The sequence below is a fragment of the Phyllostomus discolor genome, chromosome 12, assembly GCF_004126475.2.
Source record: "Phyllostomus discolor isolate MPI-MPIP mPhyDis1 chromosome 12, mPhyDis1.pri.v3, whole genome shotgun sequence".
In the NCBI taxonomy this organism is placed as follows: domain Eukaryota; kingdom Metazoa; phylum Chordata; class Mammalia; order Chiroptera; family Phyllostomidae; genus Phyllostomus; species Phyllostomus discolor.
In genome coordinates this window covers 70,217,256-70,241,625 of record NC_040914.2, presented here as the reverse complement: position 1 = coordinate 70,241,625, position 24,370 = coordinate 70,217,256, and the positions used below count along the sequence as shown (strand labels likewise).

General features: G+C 46.7%; 1 protein-coding gene across 2 annotated transcripts in view; it reads left to right on the top strand.

Moving 5' to 3' along the window:
- CDYL2 (chromodomain Y like 2) overlaps nt 1–24,370 on the top strand; it is a 164,351-nt gene that overhangs the window by 117,345 nt on the left and 22,636 nt on the right. For both annotated transcript variants that reach the window (XM_028501904.2, XM_036012247.1), the window contains exon 3: nt 18,482–18,699. In XM_028501904.2, the coding sequence (XP_028357705.1) occupies nt 18,482–18,699 (218 nt within the window). The remainder of the gene's footprint in view (nt 1–18,481; nt 18,700–24,370) is intronic.

The following is a 24,370-nucleotide window of genomic DNA, read 5'->3' as shown; positions in this document are numbered from 1 at the left end:
CAATATCCTAGAAAAAAATGCAACAAAACAAACTCAAGGAGGACAGGAAAACCTGAATAGTGCAATACCTATTGAAGAAATTTAATCAGCTGTCGCAAAGCTCTCATAGAAAGCGGGGTTTTACAGGCAAGACTGCCAAAATATTCTAGAACAGATCATCTTTCTCTTATCCAAATGGTTGCAGAGAACAGAAACAGAGAAAACTCTTCGACTCACTTGATGCGACCAGTATAACCTGGATTTCCAAACCAGACCGCAGAGGAGAAGCAAGGAAAATTATGGGTCAGTTTCACTTGAAGAGGTGATTGTTAAAGTCCTGGCTAAACCTGGGCTTGTTACAGTCTCGATACTTCCTCAGTTGTGACTGTGCCAGGAACTTCTCTCACTCTGTGCTCTGAAAGCAACCCTAGTTCATGACCTTTAGAATCACCGTTGCTTTTCAAGGTGCCCAGCTTGTCCCTGGAAGAGGCTTAGGGGAAGCTGGCTCAGGACAGCCCACGTGTCATGGGCAGTGGCCCCAGGCCATCTAGTAAATCACAGAAAGTCCACAGAGGGTGTCCACTCTGTGGCCTCTTGTTAACACAGGGATCCCTTTCCCTGGGCACAGCTGTTCTTTTAACGTACTTCACACACGCACTCCCAAGCCAGCAGACTTTGACCAACCCTTTTGTTTTTCAAAACTGGGTCATTTTCCAAACCAGTAACAATAACACAAACCTAAGGGGTCCTTAATGTTTAGTCTTTCAAAGCATGGCAAGTAAGTGACTTGTGCTAATGAATGAACTTAAAACCCTTTTATGTGGTAATGTGAACACCAGTCCAACTTGGCCACTGTCTCTGAGTGGAAAGTGCCAGACTGTGATGGAAAATCTGACTGCGAACTTGACCCATGGCAAATCCAAGGGGGAAATCGACTCTCCCAATTGGTTCCCTGATCCTGGATTTGATTTTGGCATCCAAAAGAGACTGATGGAATCTTGACCACTGTCAAGGTTCGGAAATGGACTAATACAGACTAATTTCCCTGCCAGCTCAGATATTTTCTTCTCTCAACTAACTAAAAAACGAACAACAACAACAAAACCACCTTAGGAACTGATTCCGTGTTGCCATTTAACATCAGTGGTAAACCAAAGACCAAAGTAAGCAGAGTGGGGAGTGGGAACCCCACTCCCACCCCAGGTCCAAGCAGTAGGGGTCTGCAAAGGGTCTCAAAACAACAATAAAAACCAGTTTGCCACCACTGGTGAAAAGCTTCTCCTCTCATTTGAGGTGAACCCTCAGGCCCCCAGTTTGCCCGCACCCCCGCCCCACTGCTCTACAAGTATGGTGGTGGTGGGAGCTCCTTCTGGGGGCTCAGTCTGGTTCTTTGTGTCTGCTGACCCAGACACAAAGTGTAATCTCCTCCGTGGTTTTCGGATTTAGCACTTCAACAGCATAGAAACATAACAAGGTCACCTGTGAATGGCCTTGACTCTAGGTGGGGAAACTGAGGCCCTGAGAGGTTGAGACAGAACATGGAGGGGAGGAGTTGGGATATGGTGTCAGGACTGGGGATGCTGAAGCTGTCAGAGGTCTGTGGCTCCTTTAATAAAGGGAAAAATGCACTTCAGGGATTTAGGTTCAAACCAGCAAACATGCCCTGGGTCCTGAGAACATTCTGGCTAGGACCCCTGGGCCTTCCTTTGAAACATCTTCTGTGGTTCCAAAGATGATGACTTGTTCTCGGGAGGTGGACCCTCTGGTTCTGAGTGATTTTCCCCTGGAGTTTGAATGAAAAGACAGACAGACACACACACACACACACACACACACACACAGCCAAGGCCTCGACTGAGAAGGTGACAACTGGAGGTGGTGAGAACACCCATTTTCAGTGGCCCAGAGACGTGCAGACAAGCTGTCATCTCTCAGATGGACACTTAGGCTGCCCCCAAGGACACATACTGTTGCCAGCTCTGGCATTGCCGGCCATTGTCATGCTTTCCCAGCCTCTCTTGTTTTGGTTTTAGTTTGCAGACAGGAGTGACCATCTTCCCCGTGTTCCTACCGCTTGTGTTCTGTCCCTGCGGGTGGCCTAGGGGCCAACTGTAGAAGAGGTGACACTCAGTAATGGTGGTGGGCAAGGGTATTTGGCCATGTTGCTGCAGGCAAATTGCTTCGCCTCTCTGGGCCAGATTTTTCATTCATAAGATGCAGAAATAATCATACCTCATGGGGTTGGGGTAAAGAATAAGTGATTTAATTCATAGCAAGCCCCTAGAATATCATATGGCATATGATAGACAATTGATAAGTAATAGCTATTTTTTATTTCAGTCCTTTGTCCATTTTTCTACCTGTCTTTGTATTTTCCCATTTGTTTTTTAGAGCACTTTATATATTGCGTATATTAATCCCTCGTTACATATGTTAACTCAACCAGTACTTACCAGGTGACTACTGTGTGACAGGAACTAGACAAATCGTTGAAATACCTTATTACCATAAAGGTCACATGCAGAAGAAGATACTGAGGGAGCTAAAGGCAGAGGCGCCTGAGCAAGCTTGGGAAGGGAGTTAGGAGAGGGCTTCTTGGAGGAGGTGATATACAAGCTGAGTCTGAAAGAATGAGCCAGAAAGAATGAGAAAAGAGGCAGGGAGGGTGGGTGGCGACAAGAGGGGCCCAGAGCCCAGGATCAGCATGCGGGTGTGTGGTGCCAGATCACAAAGACTGTGGGAGCCCGGCCAATGCTAGACCACCCTGCCCGCAAGTCTGGGCTGCAGGGAACTCCCTGTGCTGTAGGGTTTGGCTTGAGAACCCGGGAGAAGGAGCCTGCAGTAGGAGGGTGTTTTGGATTCTTTCTGGGGTGAGGGGTGAGGAAGTCCTTAGGCAGCCCGCACTCTCCAGGTCTGCCTCGCACCCTTCCCCACTCTGTTTCCGTGGGCACTGCACCTGTGTTCCCCTCCACTCCCCACGTGACTAGTTACCCTCTTCCTTCATGGCTCACTCAAGCAGAGGTTCTTCCATGGAAACCTTCCCTGTCTCCCTTGTAGATCAGCTTCCAGTTTTCTTTTTTTTTTTAATTATATTTTTATCCTCACCTGAGGACAGTTTTTCATTGCTTTTAGAAAGAGAGAAAGGGAGAGAAAGAAAAACACTGATGTGAGAAACATCAGTTGGTTGCCTACCATATGCACCCGGACTGGGATTGAACCTGCAACCTAGGTATATGCCCTGACTGGGAATTGAACCAACCAAGGCAGGAGGCTCCAACCAACTGAGCCACCCCAGCTGGGGCTCAGCTTCCAGTTTTGTTTGCATATGTAGAACTGTAATTTCTTCACTGATAGCACTCACCTCCATTTACAACAGTTACAACTGATTACATGAATAACCTCTGCCTCCCTCACTAGATCATGAGCTCCGCTGGGGCCGGCATGGTCTTCTGTTTTTGCTCACAGTTGTATCTCCTGCACCTAACAGTGCCAAGCACATAGTAGGTGCTTAAGAAATACCTGCCAAAGAGGGAGTGAATGAGTGAATGAATGGACAAGAGGAAGCAAGAAGTGTTTCCTGCTTAAGATGTGGGTCCTGAGGCCCCACCGAGAATCCTCCCCACACCTGTCAGATATCCCTGTCACTGTCTCAGTCTCGCCATCCTACCCGGGCTTGCCTCGCGATCTCACCTTGCTTTCCCTGCTGCTGGTAGCGTGTTGTGGAGAGCTAATGTTTTGTCAGGGCTCTTTGCAGCAGCTGAAGAATTCCCTTTCCCTTGTCATGTCTGACAGTTGTTTTCACCATCTGCCGTGGTGGCCTGACTTGCTACGCTTCTCCACCCTTAATATTCACGCAGTCTCACCAGCTCTTAATTAAGCTCCTGGGCTCACCCTCCACTCCCCCCACCCTGCCCAGTTCACCCTCCATCAAGGTTTCTCGGATCCTTCTCGGTAGAGTGTGTTTCATTTGGGTAGTATTTTGTGTCGTTCTTTGCTATGGAAGAAAAAAATGCAGTGGACTTCTTGATAGAAGTCCCAGTTACAGAAAGAATTTGGAGATTTCTCTCTGAACTTGCTGTAAACTTTGGAGGCAACACGGTGAGGAAGAAACTGGAAAGAGCGAGTGTGGGCTTTGGAGATGGAGGGTCTGTGAATCCAAGTACAGTCTGTCTCTTGCTGAGTCAGTGACTCTAGACAAGTCTCCCCAGCGTTGGAGCCTCAGTTTCCACCTCTGTACTATGGGAATAACAGTCCCTGCCACAGAGGATTAAGTGATGGGTCCCAGCTCACAGTCAGCGCTGAGTCAGTGTTGATTTCTCTTCTTCCCTTTCCTTAGACCATACAGCTTGTGGAGCCCCTTGCTTTACTCGAAGGCGTGCTTTCTCATCAACACTAGGATATTGCCCTGACCGGTGTGGCTCAGTTGGTTGGGCATCGTCTCGCAAAGCAAAAGGTCACTGGCTGGATTCCTGGTCAGGCACATGCCTGGGTTGCGGGTTCGGTCCCCAGTCAGGGCACATACAGAGAGGCAGCCAATCCTTGTTTCTCTCTCACATTGCTGTTTCTCTGTCTTTCTTTCTCCCTCCCTTCCCCATCTCTAAAAATAAAATCTTTTTAAAACTACTAGGATATTAATGTTTGTTCTGCTTACATAAACCAGCAAGGAGAATTCAAGAGGCCCTGCTTCTGGGCAGCAGGATGATGGGTCCCGTCACTTCTGTCCTCAGTGGGAGTCAGTCTGGGGTCTGCTGCCTGCCACCTCGGTGACAGTGGTATTGAGTTGGATATTCCTGTCCCCATATTAATTCCTTCTTCTTCTTAGAAGTCTGGTGGCTTTTCCCATCTTCGGCCCCTTTCTCGATTTTCTCCCACTTCTTCACGCTGGTGAAGAGTGATTGGTGCCGATTCCCTGGAGGTTAAACAGGACGTCCCATTGCTGGCCAGGCTTCCTGCCACTGACTCCTTGTAGCACCTGGTGGTGAAAGAGAAACAATTGGCCACAGGTGCTCTGAGTGGTTGTGTGTGTCAGGCGTGGTCTGGGCACCGAGGCCACGGTCACGTGTAGTTGTTGGTTGCTGCCCTTGCCCTGTTCACAGCCTTTTGGGAAAACCTGAGAAAGCGGCTAAACTTTACAGCACACCACGATGTGTGAGTGCCCCTGGCGAGTGCAGAACCCCCTGAGGTGAGGAGACGAGAGAAAGGGCTTCCAGGTGGTGGTGGCATCTAACCTGAGACCTGAAGGACGCACAGAGTTTGGGCAAAGAGAAGGAATAGGGTTCTAGGTGGTAGGAACTGTATTTCAGTGAGAAGATTTGGAGAAAACATGTAACATCTACTTTAGACATCGTGAGTGAACTCCGTTCATGCTTTCTTCATGTAGTGACTGCTGGAAGCCAGCATGGTGTTCCAAGAAGCGAGTCCCTGTGTGCCTTGCCCTGAGAATGTAATCATGGATGGGACAAGGTGCTCACAATTTAGGGAAGAAAACAAATAAATAGGGAAAAGACAAATATATCAATAGTTTCCTCACCATATCAAAACAGCTGACATTTATTTCTGGAGCCCATGCGATGAGCCATGCCCTGTCCCAAGCATAGCGGTAACTCAGTTCACCCTGGGAGGTAGGGCCTCTTTTCTCTTTGTTTTACAGATAAGGAATCTGAGGCGTATGGAAGCGAGTTACTTGCCTGTGCTGTGGTCTCTGAGTTAGTAGGTGGCGATTCCAGGATTCAGACCTAGTGGACCAGCTCCAGGCCCATATTCTTAACTGCTGCTGTTACCAGGACGTGCAGAGAGCCGTCTCATCATTGGAACATCTTTTTTAATTCTTAGCCTTTTGACATAATTGTTTTCCTAGAATTCAGTCAAAGAGATATTTACCTTGCCCCCACTGTGTGCCGGGAACTGGGGATAGAGAGATGACTAGCTTCTCTTCCAAAGAACTTGAAGCTAATTAAGGGATCATATTGTCCCAAATGACCAGCTGCAAAGCTGAGCATGCTGAGAGCTCAGGAAGGGCCTGGACAGAGCGCCGCAGGGGCCCAGGGGTGCGCCATCCCTGGGCAGTTGGGGAGGAAGAGATGGCCGTCTGGAAGAGAAGCGACTGAGGTGGCCCTGAGGATTCGATGTATGAAGGTAGCTGGGAACGCCGTTCTGGGCCAAGGGGACAGTTGAAGCGGGCGGTCCAGCAGCAGGAAAGTTTCAGAGAACCTCCAACAGTCCTGGAAATGAGAATGTTTAGGGGGCAGGAGTAGGGGTTCAGGTTGGAAAAGAGGATGAGGCCAGAAGCTAGAGTTTGGGAGCAAGAAAAGGTGAGAAAATGAATTTTCAATGGCGTAGCTTTATGCTTTGAAGGCCCCAGGGGATCTTTCTCCGTCTGCCAGTGTTCTCGCCTAACAGTGCTTTGAGGGTCAGCATGGCCGAGGAGGGTTTTAACGCGGAACACATGACTTAACCTGTGGACAAAGGTCCTTTCAATCAGGTTATTTTGCATTCAAAGTCATGCTTTGCTCTGCTGCTCAGACAGCTGACAATAAGCATCATGAGATGTGTATGATCATCACTCTCAGCAATTCTAAGAAATCTTGAAACCCGAACTTTCTTGAAATTCATAGTGTGTGAATTTTCTCAGGAGGCATAACTATAACATGCTAGATGATGGCGAACATGGGTCAGGAAGATTTTTAAAAATCTACTTGTAAATGTGGGCTTTGTTGTTGAATTCTCCCCCGAGATCAGGGATTCTGTGGTGACAGTTGACTTCTGGGACAATGACCAGCCGAGAAATGCCGAGTTCAGGTGCAGGTTAGGCACTCTGAACTCTCAGGACGTGAGTGCAGTGACTGGGTTTTTTTTAGTCCCCTTCAGTCCCCTTCTCCCACCTCTGGGGATCCCGCCCACCCAGCTGGCTCCTGGTGAAAGAAGCTGCTGTCCCCAGCTGCCGAATCCGACATGCCGAGACAGAAAAGGGCCTTGACACGTAAACTTTGCACTGTTGCACTTCCCCTCTCGGTGCACTCCCGGAACGGTCGCCACGCTTTAGGGATCTTGGGTGAGTCAACCACAGACTAGGAAACAGTTCTCGGGCCCAAAAACTATCACTTTTCTAAGAACTGCAGCTGGAAAACCCTAACCCCACAGTCCGCGAAGTGATGGTTTTACCCAGCTGTGGAACCAGTGAGTCTTCTCTTCTGCTTTTTCAGGTCTACTCTCCACCCAGCCCTCCACCTTGCAGCTAAAGGGCTCCAGTGCGAATTGCCCTCAGGGTGGTCCCAGCCCTCACTTCTGTCTGTGAACTGTGTCTGCTTCCCACGATGGTGACCAGGACTGGAATCCTGAGTGGAAGGGACGGGAAGGGAAATGTCTGGCTCGTGGTCTTTTTCTGTAGGGGCGAGCAGCAGATTCATTGCAGTTTCCTTGTCCTGACCTCCAGCTGCTCACTCTCATGCTCTCTCTCTCTTGGTCAGGAGGTAGGAACCTCTATAGGTCTTCCATTATGCATCTAGCACTTATTTTTTATCTGCTAATTCATTTATGGAGCAATGGTTGAGCCCCTTCTATGTGCACTGTTTCCAAAGATATAGGAATGACTAACATATCTCCTGCCTTTAAGAATCTGTCTGAGGGTGAGGAGGAAGTCAGACATGTCAGGATTTGCAAGATAATTATCCTGCAGCATGATTACTTGCACTGTAAAGACTGTAAAAAAAAAAAAGAAGAAGAAGGATGTACAAACAGCCATGAGAAGAGGGGTGAGCTGCTCTGGAAGAATTCCTAAGCAGTTAACAGCAGAGCTACAGGGAGAAGGATGGAGGCAAGAGAGGAAGAGCATTTCAGGAGGGAGAATGACTCAAGTGTTATGACTCCTTCCTTCTGTGTTCTGATGGCTCAGACCACCAAAGGTGTTACTATTTTCTTCGCAAGGGAGGAAAAGTTCACAGCACTCACACCGTGCCCTCTCCTCGGACACTTCGAGAGGCGAGATCTCACCCGGCTGTTGTGAGGCAGGAGGGCTGGGTGTGACACAAGTACAGAGTCATCTACGTGTGCAATCAGCCAGATTTCAGGAAACCAGCACTTTCATGCATACGACTAACACAGAGGTTTGGAACTGGGATCAGCACCCTGAGATGTGACTGCGGCATGGCCACCATCAGGAGTGGTAATTATGAGATTGGTACACGGTATGATGAGGTTGCTCCACTTAGTTTCCTCCATTTGTTATTCGCTCATGCACTCACTCGAGGAGCACATTGTTGAGCAGTTTCTGTCTTCCAGGTGCTGCACTCAGTGCTGCAGACACAAATATTAATAGCTCTCGGGCTTGTCCCCACACAGCCCACGGTGTCATGGGGGCACCAGGCAGGTGCAGAGATCATAACACAGGGAAGGAACCAGGTGTAGTAACCAAATCTTCTTTCCTGCCTTTTCAGCAAATACCTGGGGTCTTAGGAAGAAAAGCAAACAGCCCTCAGCCAACATTAGCAGGAGGGCCCGAGACCAAGTCAGATGTCAGAGTCTTGATGCTGGAGTCCAGTTAACATCAAGTTTAAAGATGATGGAGTCTGAACCCTATCCTGGCACTTCCTAGTGGCATGACATTGGGTTTGGTTTTCTCTTCTGTAAAGTGGAGATAAAATAGTGTCTTACAGGGACTTTATTAGGACTAGATGAGGTAAGCCCTGTAAATCACACAGTAAGCACTCAACAAAATGAGATACTGCAGTATGGTGAGTAATCAAGAGAAAGGACTTTGAGGTTATACTGGCCCTGGAAGTCTCCATTTTGGATGGTTCTCAGCAGGTGTTGATGGCTCCTAGCCCAGCTGCCCATGATAATAAAAGAAAGACTTTGCACATGTAGACCTGGCAAGATAATACATGTCTCAGCTGGGGATAGCATCCTTTAGTGACCTGCCTCAGCTTTTCCTTCCTCCCTCCCTGTCCAGAGGAAGTCTGATGCTCTTCTGTGCCTGGGGTGTGGCATGTGCGTGGTGGAGTACATGGGCATGGACGCTTAGCCCTCTGTGGAGTGACCGTGTCTCTTGAAACTGGTCCCGTGTGGCAGAAGTGCCCTGCCATCTGTCTCATCTGTCCCGTCCTCTGTGGCCTCCTTCTATCTTCCCAGAAAGCTCACCCCTAGTCCTGGGTCAGCTCCCCCTTATCTTTCAGATAACAGGTTTGTGTTTGTGTTTGTGTATCTTACAAACTGCAGTACATTCCCTGACACAGCTTTTATTGCTGCACATCGGCAACCGTGCACCATTTCTTGACACTTTTAGAGTCATGTCATTTCTTGGGGGATTGGGCAGGCTTCCTTCCCCCACTGGCAGAGTTGAGATGCCTTTGTCTATCTTTGAGGGTCTCTCCTTAGGGAATCTCCAACACACCTGCATCCTTTATTCTTTTGTCCAATCTGATCATCTTTATCTTTTAATGTGAGTTAAATCTCAGATTAATGATTTATTAATATGCTATTTGGGTTTTCTCTCCTATTCTGCATTTTCTTTTTAGCATTCTGTTTCTCTGTTCCCTCTCCCATCCTCTGACATTTTTTATACTGTTTTGTATTGAGCTGATGTGTTTTATATCTCTCTGGGCTGGTTTGGAGGCTGGCTATAGATTGTATTTTTATTCTTAAATTTTAGCGTATGTACTTAGCTATAATTTTTTTCTAATATGATGTCCTCCTATTGAATATGGCAAGGAGGACCTTTTTGGCTTTAACTCCTCCCTATACATCTTGTTTTCATTTTGTCTGCCCAACTTTGTTAAACACCAAACATTATTTTTATTATTTTTGCAGCTAGTCATTATATTTACTAAATTTGTGAAAATCAACTTTGTTCTTTCATCATGTCTTCCCACGAATTAATTTTTTTATTTGCTGAAATTTCTCTTTATAATTCTTTTAGAGGCTGCGGTAAATAAACTCTTTCAGTGTTGGGGTGTCTGAGAATGTCCTTTAAATGCTGTTTTAGCTGGGCGTAAAATTTTTGGTTGAAGAACTTTACAGTTACTCTCTCTCAGCAGTTTGATGGCAGGTCATTTCTTTGTGACCTACCCCACTGTCACTGCTTTTGCTATCAGTTTGTCATTCCTTTTGGATAATGTGATTTTTTTCTCTCCGTGCTATATTTTAAGATCTTTTCTTTCCTTCATGACACTCCAGCTTTATTATCATTTGTCTTTTATCCTCCTTCATCCTCAGAGGGCTCTTTTAAACTAAGAGCCTGCCTTCTTTTAAGTTCTGGAAGATATTCAGCTGTTTTATCTTAAAATATTCCTTCCCTAGAATTAGCTCTGGTAGGAATTTTTATTTGATTCTTACTTGCTGATTATTTGTTTTTTAAATCTAACTTTTAGTTTTGAAACAATTTCATATTTACAGAAAACATTTTAGAGAACCCCTTTCCAAATTTACCAGTTTTTAACATTTTGCCACGTTTGCTCTCTTTCTGTGTGGGTGTGTGTATGTACATGTGTGTAAGTATACCCCCATACATACATACATATATATTCATTCATATATTATATGCAAATGATTATACAAATGATTCTCTTTCTGAGCCCCTTAATATCTAGTATGGGTATTTTCTAAGAAAAAGAATATTCTCTTAAGCCAACACAGTACAGTTATAAACTTCAAGGCATTTAGTATTGATAGTTATTTAATCTGTGGTCTGTATTTTAATTTTTTCTGTCACCTTAATAATAAGAACCTTTAGATAATTTTTCCTCCAACATAGAATCCGGTCCAGAGTCCTGTGATGGCTTTAGTCATGTCTCTTTAGTCTCCTTTCATCTGGAACACTTTTTCGGTCTTCATTGTCTTCAATGACACTGACGCTTTTGAATACCACAAGTTAGTTATTTTATGTAGTATTCCTCAGTTTTGGTTTGTCTTGTGTTTTCTCAAGATTAGTTATTCATTTCCACTGAAATACTTAATATGATATTGTTCTCCCTCATCATTGTCTGTCTGTCATTTCACCAAGTGCCAGTACAGACTTGAGGATTTTTATTTTATGCAACAGTTTATTATCCATTTACTACCCTTGCTTATTTTTAATGTTCAAACTATCCCAGATTTTGCCAGTGGGAGCCCCTTGGAGCTGCCTGTTATGTCCTTTTGACTGGTTCTTCTTCTGGCCACTTCCTCATTCTCAGGTACAATAAGATTTCCTAGCCCAACTTGCTCCTTGCTGGCCCAGCCCTGGAAGTGGCCATTTTTCTGAGGACCCCTGGTTTCTTTCAGTCGGATTTGTATTTAGAAGCCAGTATCTAAGTGTGCTCATCGCCATTAGAGGTTTATTTCTTCTAAGCCCTTTCAGCTAACAGAGCTAGGAAATATATATCATTTTAAAACCATGAGTTCATACTGATACCTCCAATTCCATTCTAATCCCACTGGATTATTCCTTGCCTTCCCCATTTCATGTTTGTATGTCTGTTTTTCCATGGAGAGGACTCTGTCTCTCCATAACATTTACTCATTTGCTCAACACTGCACTGCTCATAAAATCACTTTGGTGTTGCTCCACCCATACCACTAGGAAAAGCAAACCCAGTAAGAAGAATTCGAGATTTGTCTGAGGGTGTATAGTTAGAATATTGCATTCAACATTTATCTGTATTGATTCTCCCCCGTTCAGTGTACTTAAGTTATGCATTTGAAATATGATTAATTGCTTTCTATTTGCGTTCAGTTGATTTTCCCCATATTTGTCAATTTTAGTTTCTTAACATGCTTTACATACTTCATACAATTAAAACAAAAAGATATGCTCAAACAAATGTTACTCCTTCCCAATTCTTCTGCTCTGCTCTCCCTTCTAGCCATCTGCGGGTAATCAAGTTTATTGTTTTCTAGTTTTTTCTTCCTGTGTTTCTTTTTGCAAAAAATAAGTGAATTTATTTACTTCCCCTCCTTTCTTACACTAAAGGTAAAATGCTTTTACATGTTGTCTCCCATCACTTGATGATATGTTTGGAAATCACTCCATGTTAGTTCATAGAGATAGGCCTCATTCTTTTTTACTCTTGCATAGTATTCCATTGTGCGGATGCACCGTAGTGTAGTTCCCTGATCCATGCTTATATATTTAAGTACTTTGCAATATTTTGCAATTGTAAATGATGCTATAAAATAATCTTATGCACATATATTTTTACGCTGTTAGAGGCATATTTTCTTGTTAAATTTCTAGGAGTGGGATTGCTGGGTGGGGAGTAAGTGCATGAACGGTTTGTTAGATATTGTCAAACCCCTTCCTTGGCCGTTGCACCATTTTGAGAACGCTCGACTCCCCACATCCTCTCCAGTGAGGACAGCGTCAGGGTTTTGAACTTTTGCCAACCTAATGGGTAAAATGCTATCTCAGCAGAGTTTTAATTTTTATTTCTTTTACTGTGAGTTTAGTTTGCATTATTGAGTGAAGTTGAAGACTTTTCTTCGGTTTAAGGGCCGTTTTATGTAATGTTTGTGGATGTCTGTTCATATTTTCTGCCCATTTTTTCTTGGAGGACATTGGGTCGTTTTGTCTTCAGGGTTTATTCTTTTGCAGTTTGGGGATCTTTGTCTTCTATCTGTGATATGCAAATATTTTTTCCCCTATCATGTGCTTTTTAATTAGTTCTTTACCTTTCCCTGTTCTTGTTTCCTTTCTGTCTGCTTTCGTGTGAGGATTTCTTGTTTATTTTAAATGAATGTTTTCCTTGCATCTATCCCTTTGAGCATTCTGAATATTCTTATTTTAAAGTCCTTGTCAGATTGTTTCATGCTACTCATTTGTATTTTACTTGGAGTAGTTCATGTCACAAGTGTTGGTTTAGTTGGCTAGATGTCTAAGCATTAGATATCTTCATGGTTTGGAATTTTGGTGTACAGGCTCATTTCAAGAAGGAAATTTTTTTTTTTTTAATTCTTTGCTTTCTCCCCACCCCCACTCCCCAATAGTAGTGTTTGCCCCCACCTGGCCCAGAGCTCCCAGTACAGCCTTAGCCTTGGGCAGCGCGTGGGTTTGCTGTTGTGGTTGTGCCTTTGTGGAGGGGCCTTACGCCACCCCCTGATGTCAGGCCATGGGGCTCCGTCCCCTCTCCCATCCTGTGTGGGAGAAATTCGGTCTTGGCTGCCCCTGAGTCTACTTCCTGCCCAGCGGTCCGGCCTGCAGCCTCCCTCACTGCTTTGTTAATGTTTTCCCTCTCTCACACACGGACGGTTATCTTGTTGGTGAGCCCAGTATTTATCTGTGTGTTGGAGCCCAGGGCTGTGTCAGAGCGTGATGTTACGAAGCCTTCTTAACCACAAATCCTCCTCTGTATTCCAAAGGAAGGAATGTGAGAAGTTTTGAAGGGACTAGAAGGAAGGAAAGTAGTGTGATGGGGGTTTCCCGTGTCCCAGAAATGTAGCACACACATCATTTATTGTACCTTACAATAGTTCTAGGGGGCAGGAATGGTTTCTCCTATTCCACACACGGGAAGTGGGCGGCGCAGAGTGGGGCATGAACTACTCAGCCTTACAGCCCATGAGAAGGAACAGGGAGGCCTGAACGCTGGCCTGTCGGTGGGTTTCACCCTACCCTCCAGGCTCAGCAGAGCCGCCAGTCCCCGGTGCCTGGACCGCCCTCCTTGGCCTGGGTCTGTGCTGCAGGCTTAGAGGGAGGGTGTGGTCAGGGAGCAGGCACATCCTGGCTTTAAGGAGCCACCAGTTAATTCCTCTTTGAAATGACTTGGTGTCCTTCAGCTGACATTTTGGAGTGCCTAGGATGAGCTGGGCCCTTGCTAATTCCCATATCAGTTCTGCAATTGAAATATCTCACAACCCTGAAAAGCATGGACTATTGACCCCACCTAATGATCTAAGAGACTAATGCTCAAGAAGCTCCTGTGACTCCCCAGCTTCTCCCCATTAGCCAGCACAGGGCTGGGATGTTGATGCTGTCTGGCTGCAGAGCCCTAACCCTCCCTGCTTCTGACGCGTTCTGTTCTGTTTCCCATGATACCTTCCCTGCCAGCTTGCTGCAGTCTTTTGGAAGGGACGAAGCCCCAGAAAGGGTGAGGCCTTGAGGGCAGCTTGGTGTGAAGTTACTCTGTTGTGCTTTGTGGGGGAGGGTTACTTTCCTCTGTCTCTTAAAACACAGGGCCCATTTTAGCCACTCCTATCAGAAACAGGGTCTAATGCAGCTGCAGGTGGTGTCACTTCAGGCCCCAAGGAGTCTCTCCTCCCTTCCTGGGCCAGAGAGGATGGCGCATCTTCCAGGTCACCACTGGAGGCTCGAGCCCAGTGCCCTGATAGAGAAAAAGCTTTGAATTCAGAGAGACGCCTGCCCCATTATTCTTCACCACATCGCCCTGTTGTTTTCCCATCTATAATTATTGTAGGTATTAATTTACTTGTTTGCTTTTAATTTCCCCACCTGAGCAGGCTCTGTGAGGGTAGGGACCTTGTTTCCCCGCTTTTTTTTTTTTGATTTCCATCATCTAGTATGATAGCTAGCCACAGGAAGTGATAAATAGATTTTCAGTGAATGAATGGATGAATCAAATGAGAAACAGCTGTCTTCAGTCCTGGCTTTACCATTTAAAACCTTTGTGATTTCCAGCAAGTTATTTACTTTTCCTTTTCTGCAAAATGGACTCACAATGGTGGTTTCACAGGACTGTCAAGAAATTTAGAGACAACATGTAGCGCTGCTCAACACAGGTACCCCTCACATCCTCCTTGATATAGCTGTTAATTAGCACCTTGATTTGGTGGGGAGGGGGGCAGGGTTTTATTTAGATCTTTTCCAGCCCTGGGACGCGTCGATCTGCCAGAACCTGCCAGTGGGACCACCGCATGAATCCGCCCGAGCTGCTGCAGAAACGGTGGCCAGCTCCAATTAGAAAGCCCTGCCGAGGAGCTGAAGGTTTTGAGGTTAACCCTGAAGAAGCAGCTTCCTTTACAAGAGCCTTTTAATTAAGTGCTTGCATTTACTTTCCAGAGTTCATTGAATCATTTTACCCGCATTGTGTTTGATAAAGCTTCGTTGCTTCAAGTAATGGAAAAGTGGAGGATGAAGAGGCTTCACAGAAGCTGTCGGATGTCACAGGCACCGCTGCTTCTGTGCCCAGAGATGGGGACCTGGCATTTGGGAGGAGGGGGCCAGTGAAGCATTGCCTGGTCTCTCCCTTTGGCTTGGTTCTTGAGCTTGCAAAAACCCCCAGTGCTGATAAAGGGTCAGAGTCCACCCAGATGCCAAGAAACGAGTCCTGTGGAGTTCTGGCGCACAGGGGCTGTGTGGGGCTGCGTTGTGTGCAGCATGGCCCTGCCCTCACAGAGACAGGATTCACACAGAAAACGTGATTGGGATACTTTTATGTTGAGCCGGGCTGTAATGATTACAAGAGCTACCATTTGTTCTTTGTTTACTATATCCAGGGTCCTTTAAATATGTTTTTCACTTGGTCCTGCTGACTGAGGATTAGCAACTAGGACGAGTCCATTTTGTTCACAGTGATTTTTCTGAGCAGGGGCCAGATTTGGCCTCTGGGGACCAGCTCCTGGTCGGGATGCAGCGTTTCAGTCTCCGTTGGTGATTTCGTTCCCTTCCCTGCCGAAAACAAAATGAAAGGGTGTGCCAGTGCTTAGCACACAGTAAGTCCTTCTCTGTCTTTGCTTGTACCCTTCCTCCCCGATCATTGCAGCTTAGTGAGGTCACCTTTGAGATGAGCCTCCATCTTGCACAGGGAAGTCACCCCCTGACCCCAGCTGAAAAGCCAAACTCAACAAGATTTTCAGACCTTTGTCAGCATTTAAGCACAGGGCTTGAGGAGGGCTTCTCCCACCTTGGTACCCTGGGGGTTGGGAGGCTGCCTGGTGGTGGGGGACACCTGGGTTGTCTGGTCTCTGGAGCCGTGGCAGCCTCATGGGGCGGGCCCGGCAGGCTGGGTTTTCACAGTCCTCCAAGGTGATCCTGATGCTGGTCAAGTGCAAGAACCACTGGGCCAGGTTCTCAAACTTGCCTGCATGTCAGAATCGCCTGGAACAGTGTTGTGGTTTTTAAAAACTTCTTATTACTTAATATTGAAATGTAGTCTTTAAAATAAAATTCACTTTTTTAAACTGTTTTTGATTTATAGAGAAATTTGGAAGATAATACAGAGAGTTCTTACATAACCACACCTGGCTTCTTCTATTACTAAAACTTTATATGAGTCTGGGTATTTGTTACTGCTGATGAGCCAGTACTGACACATTACTGTTGGTGAAAGTCCACACATTAGCCAGGTTTCTGTAGTCATCATCCAATGCCTGCTCCAGAGTCCCCTCCAGGATCCACATTATAGCGAGTCCTCATGCCTCCTCTGGTCCTTCTGGGCTGTGACAGTTTCTCAGACTTTCCTGGTTTTTAATGATCGTCACAGTTTTGAAGTGTACTGATTAGGTATTTTGTAGAATGTCCCTCAATTTGGATTTGTTTGATGGGGCTCTCATGATGTGGGTGTTTTTAGAGATCTTAGTTATATATTTTTAGAGAGTGGGAGAGGGAGGGAGAAAGAAAGGGACAGAAACATTGATCAGTTGCCTCTTGGATATACCCCAACTGGGGACTGAACCTGTAACCTAGGCATGTGCCCTGACCAGGAATTGAACCGGCAACCTTTCACTTTGCAGGACCACAACCAGCCAGCTGAGTTGCACCGGCCAGGGCTCATGATGTGTGTGTTTGAGAGGAAGACCACAGAGGCGGAGTGCCACTCTCCTCACATCATAATCAAGAGTGCATGCCGTCACTGTGCCTTATCACTGTTCATGTTGACCTTGGTCACCTGGCTGAGGGGGCCTTGGCTTCTCCATCTGCCCCAGTCAGGGTTGCCCACTCTCAGTTACCCTCTGCCCCCAACCTCCTATACTGTACTGTTTGGGAGGAAGTTACTCTACGCAGCCCACACTTGGAGTGCGGGGAGTTGATGCTCCTCTTCCTTAAGGCGGAGTGTCTGCATAAAGTATTTGGAATTCTTGTGCATGGGAGAATTGTCTCTTCTCTCCCATTTATTCATTTGTTCCATCATTTATTTATGTCACTATGGACCCGTGGATCTTGATTTTATACTTTGAGTTATAGTGTGATGGTACTGCTTTATTTTGTTGCTCATATTGTTTTATCATTGGTGATTAGGAGCTCTTTCCGTTGGTTCCTGTGTCCTTTTAGCATACCCCATCATTGTAAGGTAATTTAAAATTTTTTTAGTGCTTCCTTCCTTTCAGCCACTATAAGCCTATCTGATAGGTTTCCTACCTCAGTCCTAGAATCAGCCATTTCCCAGGGAGCCCGGGTTCCTTTTATTGGGAGGGTGTCAGAGACCAAGGTCTGGGCCCTGGGAATGCTTGCTGACATTGGCATGCCATCAATTCTGGACCCTTTCTACTGACAGAGTGAGAACATACGTGTATCTATATTAACCTGTGTACATACACTTATCTATAAATATCTCTGTGTGTAATCATCTGTAACTGTATTAAGCTAAACATGAACTCAGATTGATATCTTCAACTCTAATACATTATCACATGATTTATTCTGCAGGCTCCACTCATCCCTAAAGTGCCCTAGGTCAGCACTTCCCCTTCCCCTTCAGTGAGGCGGTTTCATACATTTGCAATCAAGTTAGATTCTTTTATCACACACTGCATTCCATCCTGGGAATCTCCCCATTTCTTCATTTTTAAAAATTTGCATGCTCTAAGGTACACTGTCTGTGCTATAACGTTCTTTGGGATTCAGTAAATGCATAATGTCTTGTATTCATCATCAAAGTGTCATACAGAATGGTTTCACTGCCCTAAAAAAGTCTGTGTTTCACCTAATCCACCCTCTTCTTGTTCCACTTGGACCTGCTGTAACCACTGCCCTTTTCACTGTTTCTATACTTTTACCTTTTCTGAAATGTTATATAACTGGAATCATGCAATGTATGGCTTTTTCAGACTAGCTTCTTTCACCTAGCAATACACCGTTAAGATTCATTCATGTATTTTGGTGGTTGGGTAACTAATTTGTTTTTATTGCTGAATAGTATTCTAGTGTATGAATGGCCCACAATTTACTTATCCATTTGCCTAGTAAAGGACATACTGGTTGCTTCCAGTATTTGGTGACTATGAGTAAAGTTTCTGGTGTTTCGTTTGTTTGTTTTGTTTTGTGGCCATAAGTTTGCAAAGCAGTGGTTCCCTTTGCTGGAGGCAAAAGGAGCAGAAGCTAGGTGCTCCCAGGCAGACCTGTGGGGAAGGGAATCAAGGGTCCCATGGGGCCCTTCTCAGAGAGCCCTCTCTGTCCTCTTCTGACTTTATAGATGTGGCAATGAAGACCTGGGCTCTCCCCCACACAGAACAGAGGACACGCGAGGGGTGTCGGCTACCTCTGCCCCCTCCAGTGAACATCTGAACGTTCTCTGACCTCTCTCTTGCACAATTGTTCCCGTCTTGGTTTCTCACTTGGTTTATCTGCTCTTGGAAGGCTCTGCTCTGACCAACGGGGGATTAAACACGCACAGCCCGGTGAAGAGGAAGCTGGAAACGGAGAAGGACTACGTGTTTGACAAGAGGCTCAGGTACAGCGTCCGCCAGAATGAAAGCAACTGTCGGTTTCGGGACATTGTCGTGCGGAAGGAAGAGGGGTTCACACATATCCTGCTGTCCAGTCAGACCTCAGACAACAACGCGCTGACCCCCGAGGTGAGGGGGCAGGACCGGAGGGGAGGGTCAGGCTGGGGAGGGTGTCTCATTCATCAGATGGGGGTGCTGGCTTCCCTTTGCTCCTTCAGGGAGCTGGTGGAAAGAGCCAGTGTGCATGCACACACTTGGCTACAGGACACAGTTTGCTCATCCCTTTACTTGCACTATCCATTTGATCTTTATGACCAGGTAACTGTATTATCATCCCACTTACAGAGGAAGACCCTGGTAAACGGAGACATTCAGTCAACAAGTCAGGACTTAGTCAGGAGAGGCCCTAGGGCCCAAACATCGTATCTTGGGCTTTTCGAGCTGGGCTGCATTATAATAAGCAAGTCCAACTTCTTGGCTTTAGATGGAATTATATTTACTCAGCTCAGTTACTTATTTTAAGATATAATCAACATATATAATTCACATGCCATAAATTTCATCCTTTTAAAATGTACAATTCAGTGATTTTTAAGTATATTTACCAAGTTGTACAAGAGTCACCACTAATTCCAGAAACATTTCCATCACCCCAAATGGAAACCTGTACCCGTGAGCAGTCACTCCCATTCTCCCCTCCCCCCAGCCCCTGGCAGCCCCCCATCCACTTCCTGTCTCTGGATTTGCCTCTCCTGGGCATTTCATGTAAAGGGAATCACACAGCATGTGGCCTTCTGTGGCTGGCTTCCTTCACTCCACACAGTGGTTTTGAGGCTTATCCGTGTTGTGGCGTGTGCCTCTTCATTGTATGGATGGGTTACACCTCGTGAACTAGCTCTTCACACTTGGACTGCTCTGAACAGCATTGCTGTGAACATTTGTGTACAAGATTTTTTATGAACATACGTTTTTAGTTTTCTGGGATCTCTCCCTAATTGTGGAACTGCTGGGTCATGAGGTAACTCTGTATTTAACTTTTGGAGGAACTGCCAAACTGTCTTCCACAGCTACCGACCATTTTACATCCGTACCAGCAGTGTGTGGAGGTTCTGATTTCTCCCCATCCTTGCTAACAACTCTTGAGAATGTGCCTTCTGTATTACAGCTGTGCTGGGGGGTGTGCGGTGGGGTCTCGCTGTGGTTTGGATTTGCATTGTCCTGATGACTAATGATGTTGGGCATCTTTTCACACGTTTACCCGTCATTTGTCTGTCTTCCATCTCTGAAGAAACGCCTATTCCAATCCTTTTCCTATTTTTAAAATTGGGGTGTTTTCTATTTATTGAGTTTTTACTATTCTTTATATATTCTGGATACTTACCCTTATCAGATATATAATTTGAAAATACCCCACCCATTCTGTGGGCTGTCTTTTTACTCTCTAGTTAGTGTCCATGGAGGTACAAGGTTTAAAATTTTGATGAAGTCCGGTTTGTTTTTTTCCACAACACTTGTTTAATGCCAGTCCCTGATGTCTTAGGTGACTAGGCCAGGGGAACAATGACTACATAACGCAGTTAGGTAGACAGTATCATTCAAAACATGGGGCACTTAGGAGGAGCAAAGAAGAACATTTTCTGAGAGGTGCTCGGTGGTGTGGGAAACACTCGTCCCGGCTGTCCTCCGACTCGGACGACCTAGGGCAGGGCGGCGGCACGGCGGATGACAGACATGGCAGCCACACCAGCTGGCAGCAGCTCTTGGTGCCTTGTATCTGCTACTTATCCCGTTTCATCCCACCCGCACCCCTCTGATGTAGGATTGTTTTGATCCACATCTTCACAGATGAGGAAGCAGGCTTAGAGAAGCCGACAGGTCCAGGCTCACACAGCCCGGCTTCCGGAGGTCAGGGCGGTTGCTGCGTCTGCCCGCCACTTTATTTCCCGCACTTGGCCTGGCATCTGGCCCATTGAATACAGTTAACTCCAGCCTCCCGCCACCCCTTTTCTCGTCCCTGCAGTAGTACCCTGCAGTCTGATTTCCATCGTAGCAATGATGACATGGAGAGTTAGCACTGGGGTGTATTGGGGGGCCGCAGTCAAGGGTCAAGGAGTAGCTGCCCACCCAGACTGGGATTGCTGGGATGGCCTGGCATTGCCCAGTGTAGCCAGTGCACCTGGGGAAGGCCCAGGAGGTAGGGTGGGGTGGGGTGGGAGGTGCTGTGTCCTTGAACTTGTAACCACATGTCTTATCATTATGATTTACATAGACTGGCTGTTTTATGAGATTGTGGGTGTGACCGTCAGGAATGATGCCAAGTATAAGAGAAGGGATGTGGCTCAAGCCTGTGCAGTTTCTGGGGCTTGTGGTTGCTTGTTGGCCCTCCCGTGAGCGTGGCGTCCTGAGGCCTCTCCCCTCTCCGCCTGTAGGAACCACCTCGGGGGTCTCTGCTGGGCAGGCTTCTGTGTGGGCTGCAGAGGCCAGAGCCTGTGGTTCGCCCCGAAGGCTGCTCTTTACATGTTTATACACCTCAAAACCTTGTTATTTCAAGCTCACCATAAAACATCCACATGAGACCAATTCTCGGATTTTATTCTACTTCACTACTTTTTAAAAGCATGCTTTAAAAGACACAGCATTTTCCTTCAATTAATTGAATAAATGTGAGGACTCCCAGCTCGTTCTGTCTCTTCAGAGCAGCTTGGTTGTTAACTGTTGCTTGCCTGTCGCACAGACTGTGCTGACTCCAGCTGATTTACGGTGCACGGGTTCTTACCTTCTGAGTGGTGAGCTTGGTTGACTAGGGGTCCGCTCTGATCGGTGTCCGTTGGTAACAGAATGGTGGAAAAATACATTGTCCTGGAGATTTCATCTGTCTCAACAACCAGCGTGCATTGACTGCATGCATAAGCTGGCTAACTGGGTGAAGTCGTCCCGAAACACAGATGCCACTGAAATGAAGAGGAGGTGTTAGTGGAGGAATGCAGACCTGGGTTTTCAAATCCTGCCTCCACCAACTCACCCCGTCTGTCCCCTCCGGAAGTTACTTTGTCTCCCTGAGCTCCCTCATTTATAGAAGTTGTACAGCATCTTGCTTGTGGGATTAGAGATAATGTCTGCAGAGAGGCTCACTGAGTACTTGGCACACGGGAGGTATTCAGTGAATGTTGCTGTCATTGTTAAGATGAAACAGGCAATTTAACGGCCACCAGCAGACTCAGCCTTGCTCGCTGATGGAGGAACTGGGAGGGGACCACCTTCATGGTCATAACTGAATTTCTTTTTCTAGTTGACATTGGCCTCATGGGCAGAAATTTATCCATTACTGGGTTTGTTAACTAGATTCTGAGGCTAGTGTGTATGTTGTAATATTTCTCCTGTCTGGAATGTAGCAAAGAACCAGGAGGAGAATGAAAATGCCCCTCAAGGAAAGAGCCAGCGAAACAGATTGCCCAAAGTCTTGTTGATTCAAAGCTTATTCACTTCCCCATTAGGACAGGACCCCAAGGCCTCACTCCACTCCTGGCTTTCTCCAGCACTCAGCAGACGGTGCAACACGTCCAGGGAGCATGCCACATGTGCAGGAGTCATGCCTCATGCCCTCTTGGACATACCCCCCCACCCCCTGCCACGGCCACACCATCTCCAAGGCCTGTTAACTTTAGTATCTTGAATAGCTCTTATGTGTTTCCTTCTCTTGATTTCCTTCATAGCCCTTGCAGTCCAAACCACTGGGCTGTTGTAATAACCTGCTGACAAGTCTGCCCCCTTTCAGGTTTCCTGCCCTTTAACCCGTGCTCCACGTGGTAGGCAGAACAGTCTGCCGAAGTGCTGATCTGATCAAGTCACCCTTTCTACACACAGGTACACAGGTGTCAGTGGCCCCCTATTGCTGTGCTTAAGAATCTAAACCCTTAAAGTGGCCTGCAAGGCTGGTGCCTTCTGCCCTGCCCATTTCTCCTGCCCCATCTCTTATCACACATCACTCTTCTCCCCTCCCACCCTCCAGTCACCCGGGCTTTTTTCCCTCCTCACAGCTGCCCCAGGGCCTTTGTACATGCCTATATTTCTGACTGAAACAGCCTTCTTTTCCTGCTTGCTTAGCTGACCTTTGCTCTTCATTCAGATCTCAGCTCAGCCATCACTTCCGCAGGAGAGCCCTCCCTCACCTCCCTGACCAGGTCATGCCTCTCCTACGTATGCTTTGCTAGCACTGTGCGTCCCTCCCTGCTGGAGCATGTTACAGTTGTTAGTGTACGTGTGATCGTGTGATGATTTGTTAAATGTCTAATCCCCCCATTAGACTTTAAACTTCTAGAAGGTTAGATACTGTGCTATTTGCTCAATGTATTTAAATTCTATTATGTGTAAATATCTAGACTAGGTGTTACAAGGGTTATTCAGATGAGTAGAATACTATTTCAGCTCTTAAGGGGTTGTATTAATCTGTTACTGTGTACTGCATTGCCCTAAATGTAGCATCTTAAGACAACAAACATTTATAGTCTCACAGTTTCCATGGGTCAGGAGTCCAGTCCTGGCTTAGCTGATGCTTCTGGTCAGGGTATCTCACAGGCCTGCAGTCAGGGTATTGGCTGGGGCTGCAGCCTCAACTGCAGGCTCAGCGGAGGGGGATCCACCTGCAAGCTTACCCAGCGGCTGCTGGCGGGGCTCAGGTCCTCATCAGCCAGAGGCATCAGCACCTTGCCCCGTGGCTTCCCCCCATGGTCTTCCAAGCAGCCTCTCCCTGGAGCTGCTCATGGCCTGCCTGCTTGCTTCCCCCAGACTGAGAGCTCCAAGAAAGGGAGATGGCAAAAGGAGATAGCCAGGCCAAGCTAAGTCCTTTTGTATCCTAATCTCCTCTTGAAAGGGGCATCCCATCGCTTTGCCATGTTCTTGTGGTTAGAAGTGAGTCACGAGGCCCAGTCTACTACACTCAAGGGCTGGGGGTCACACGAGGGCGTGAATACCAGAGAAGAGATCGTCGCGGGCCACCCTAGAGGCTGCCTGCCACAGGGCCTGAAGTTAGGTAGGAGGAGGACGAGGCACGAGGCACACATCCACGGGGAGTCTGTCCTCAGAGTCAGAGCAGGGGTTCTAAATGCGTGGGGTGTCAGGAGCAGGAGCGGTTTGCGTTTGCTTGGGGATGTTTGGGAGGGACTTCCGGAAGGGGGTTGCAGCTGAGACGGGCCCTGGGTGACTGAGTTCAGCAAGTAACGATGAAGTGGAGAGAGGGACCCTGGTTTCCTCCCGTTTTACACCCGCTTCCAGTGCATTTTGTTCTCCGGTTCCAACAGATCAGAGGCTAGAAGTAGCAGGGGAGGACGGTGCTTTTTCTTGTAGACACTAACAGCAGGAGCAAGCGGCAGCTCATGTGCATGCAACAAGGGCAGTAATTCTCCCAAATGGGTTCAGGACTTGGACGTGCAGAGTGGTCTGGGAGCATTTGTTCTAGAGGCAGACAGACCCCCGGAGCCCCTGAGGAGACTGGTCTGTCACAGGCTGGCAGGTGACCTTTGAGAGGTAGTGACATGCATGCAGTGTATTCTGTTTACGAAGGTAAAGCGGTGTAATAGTTTTAGTCATTTTACTCTAAACAAACCAGTTACATTATAAAATTTGGGGTCCTCTGAGAAGGTTGGACCCTCAGCCATCAGTGCAAATTGGTTATCAAAATGAGACAGGCAAAGGCACAGTATACTCCCTAGATAGAATTTACTTTCAAGTTAAAAATGCAGTTTGAACGTTTGTTGCATCAACAAAACACAGATTTGCCAGTGGCTGTTTTTGATTTTGTTTT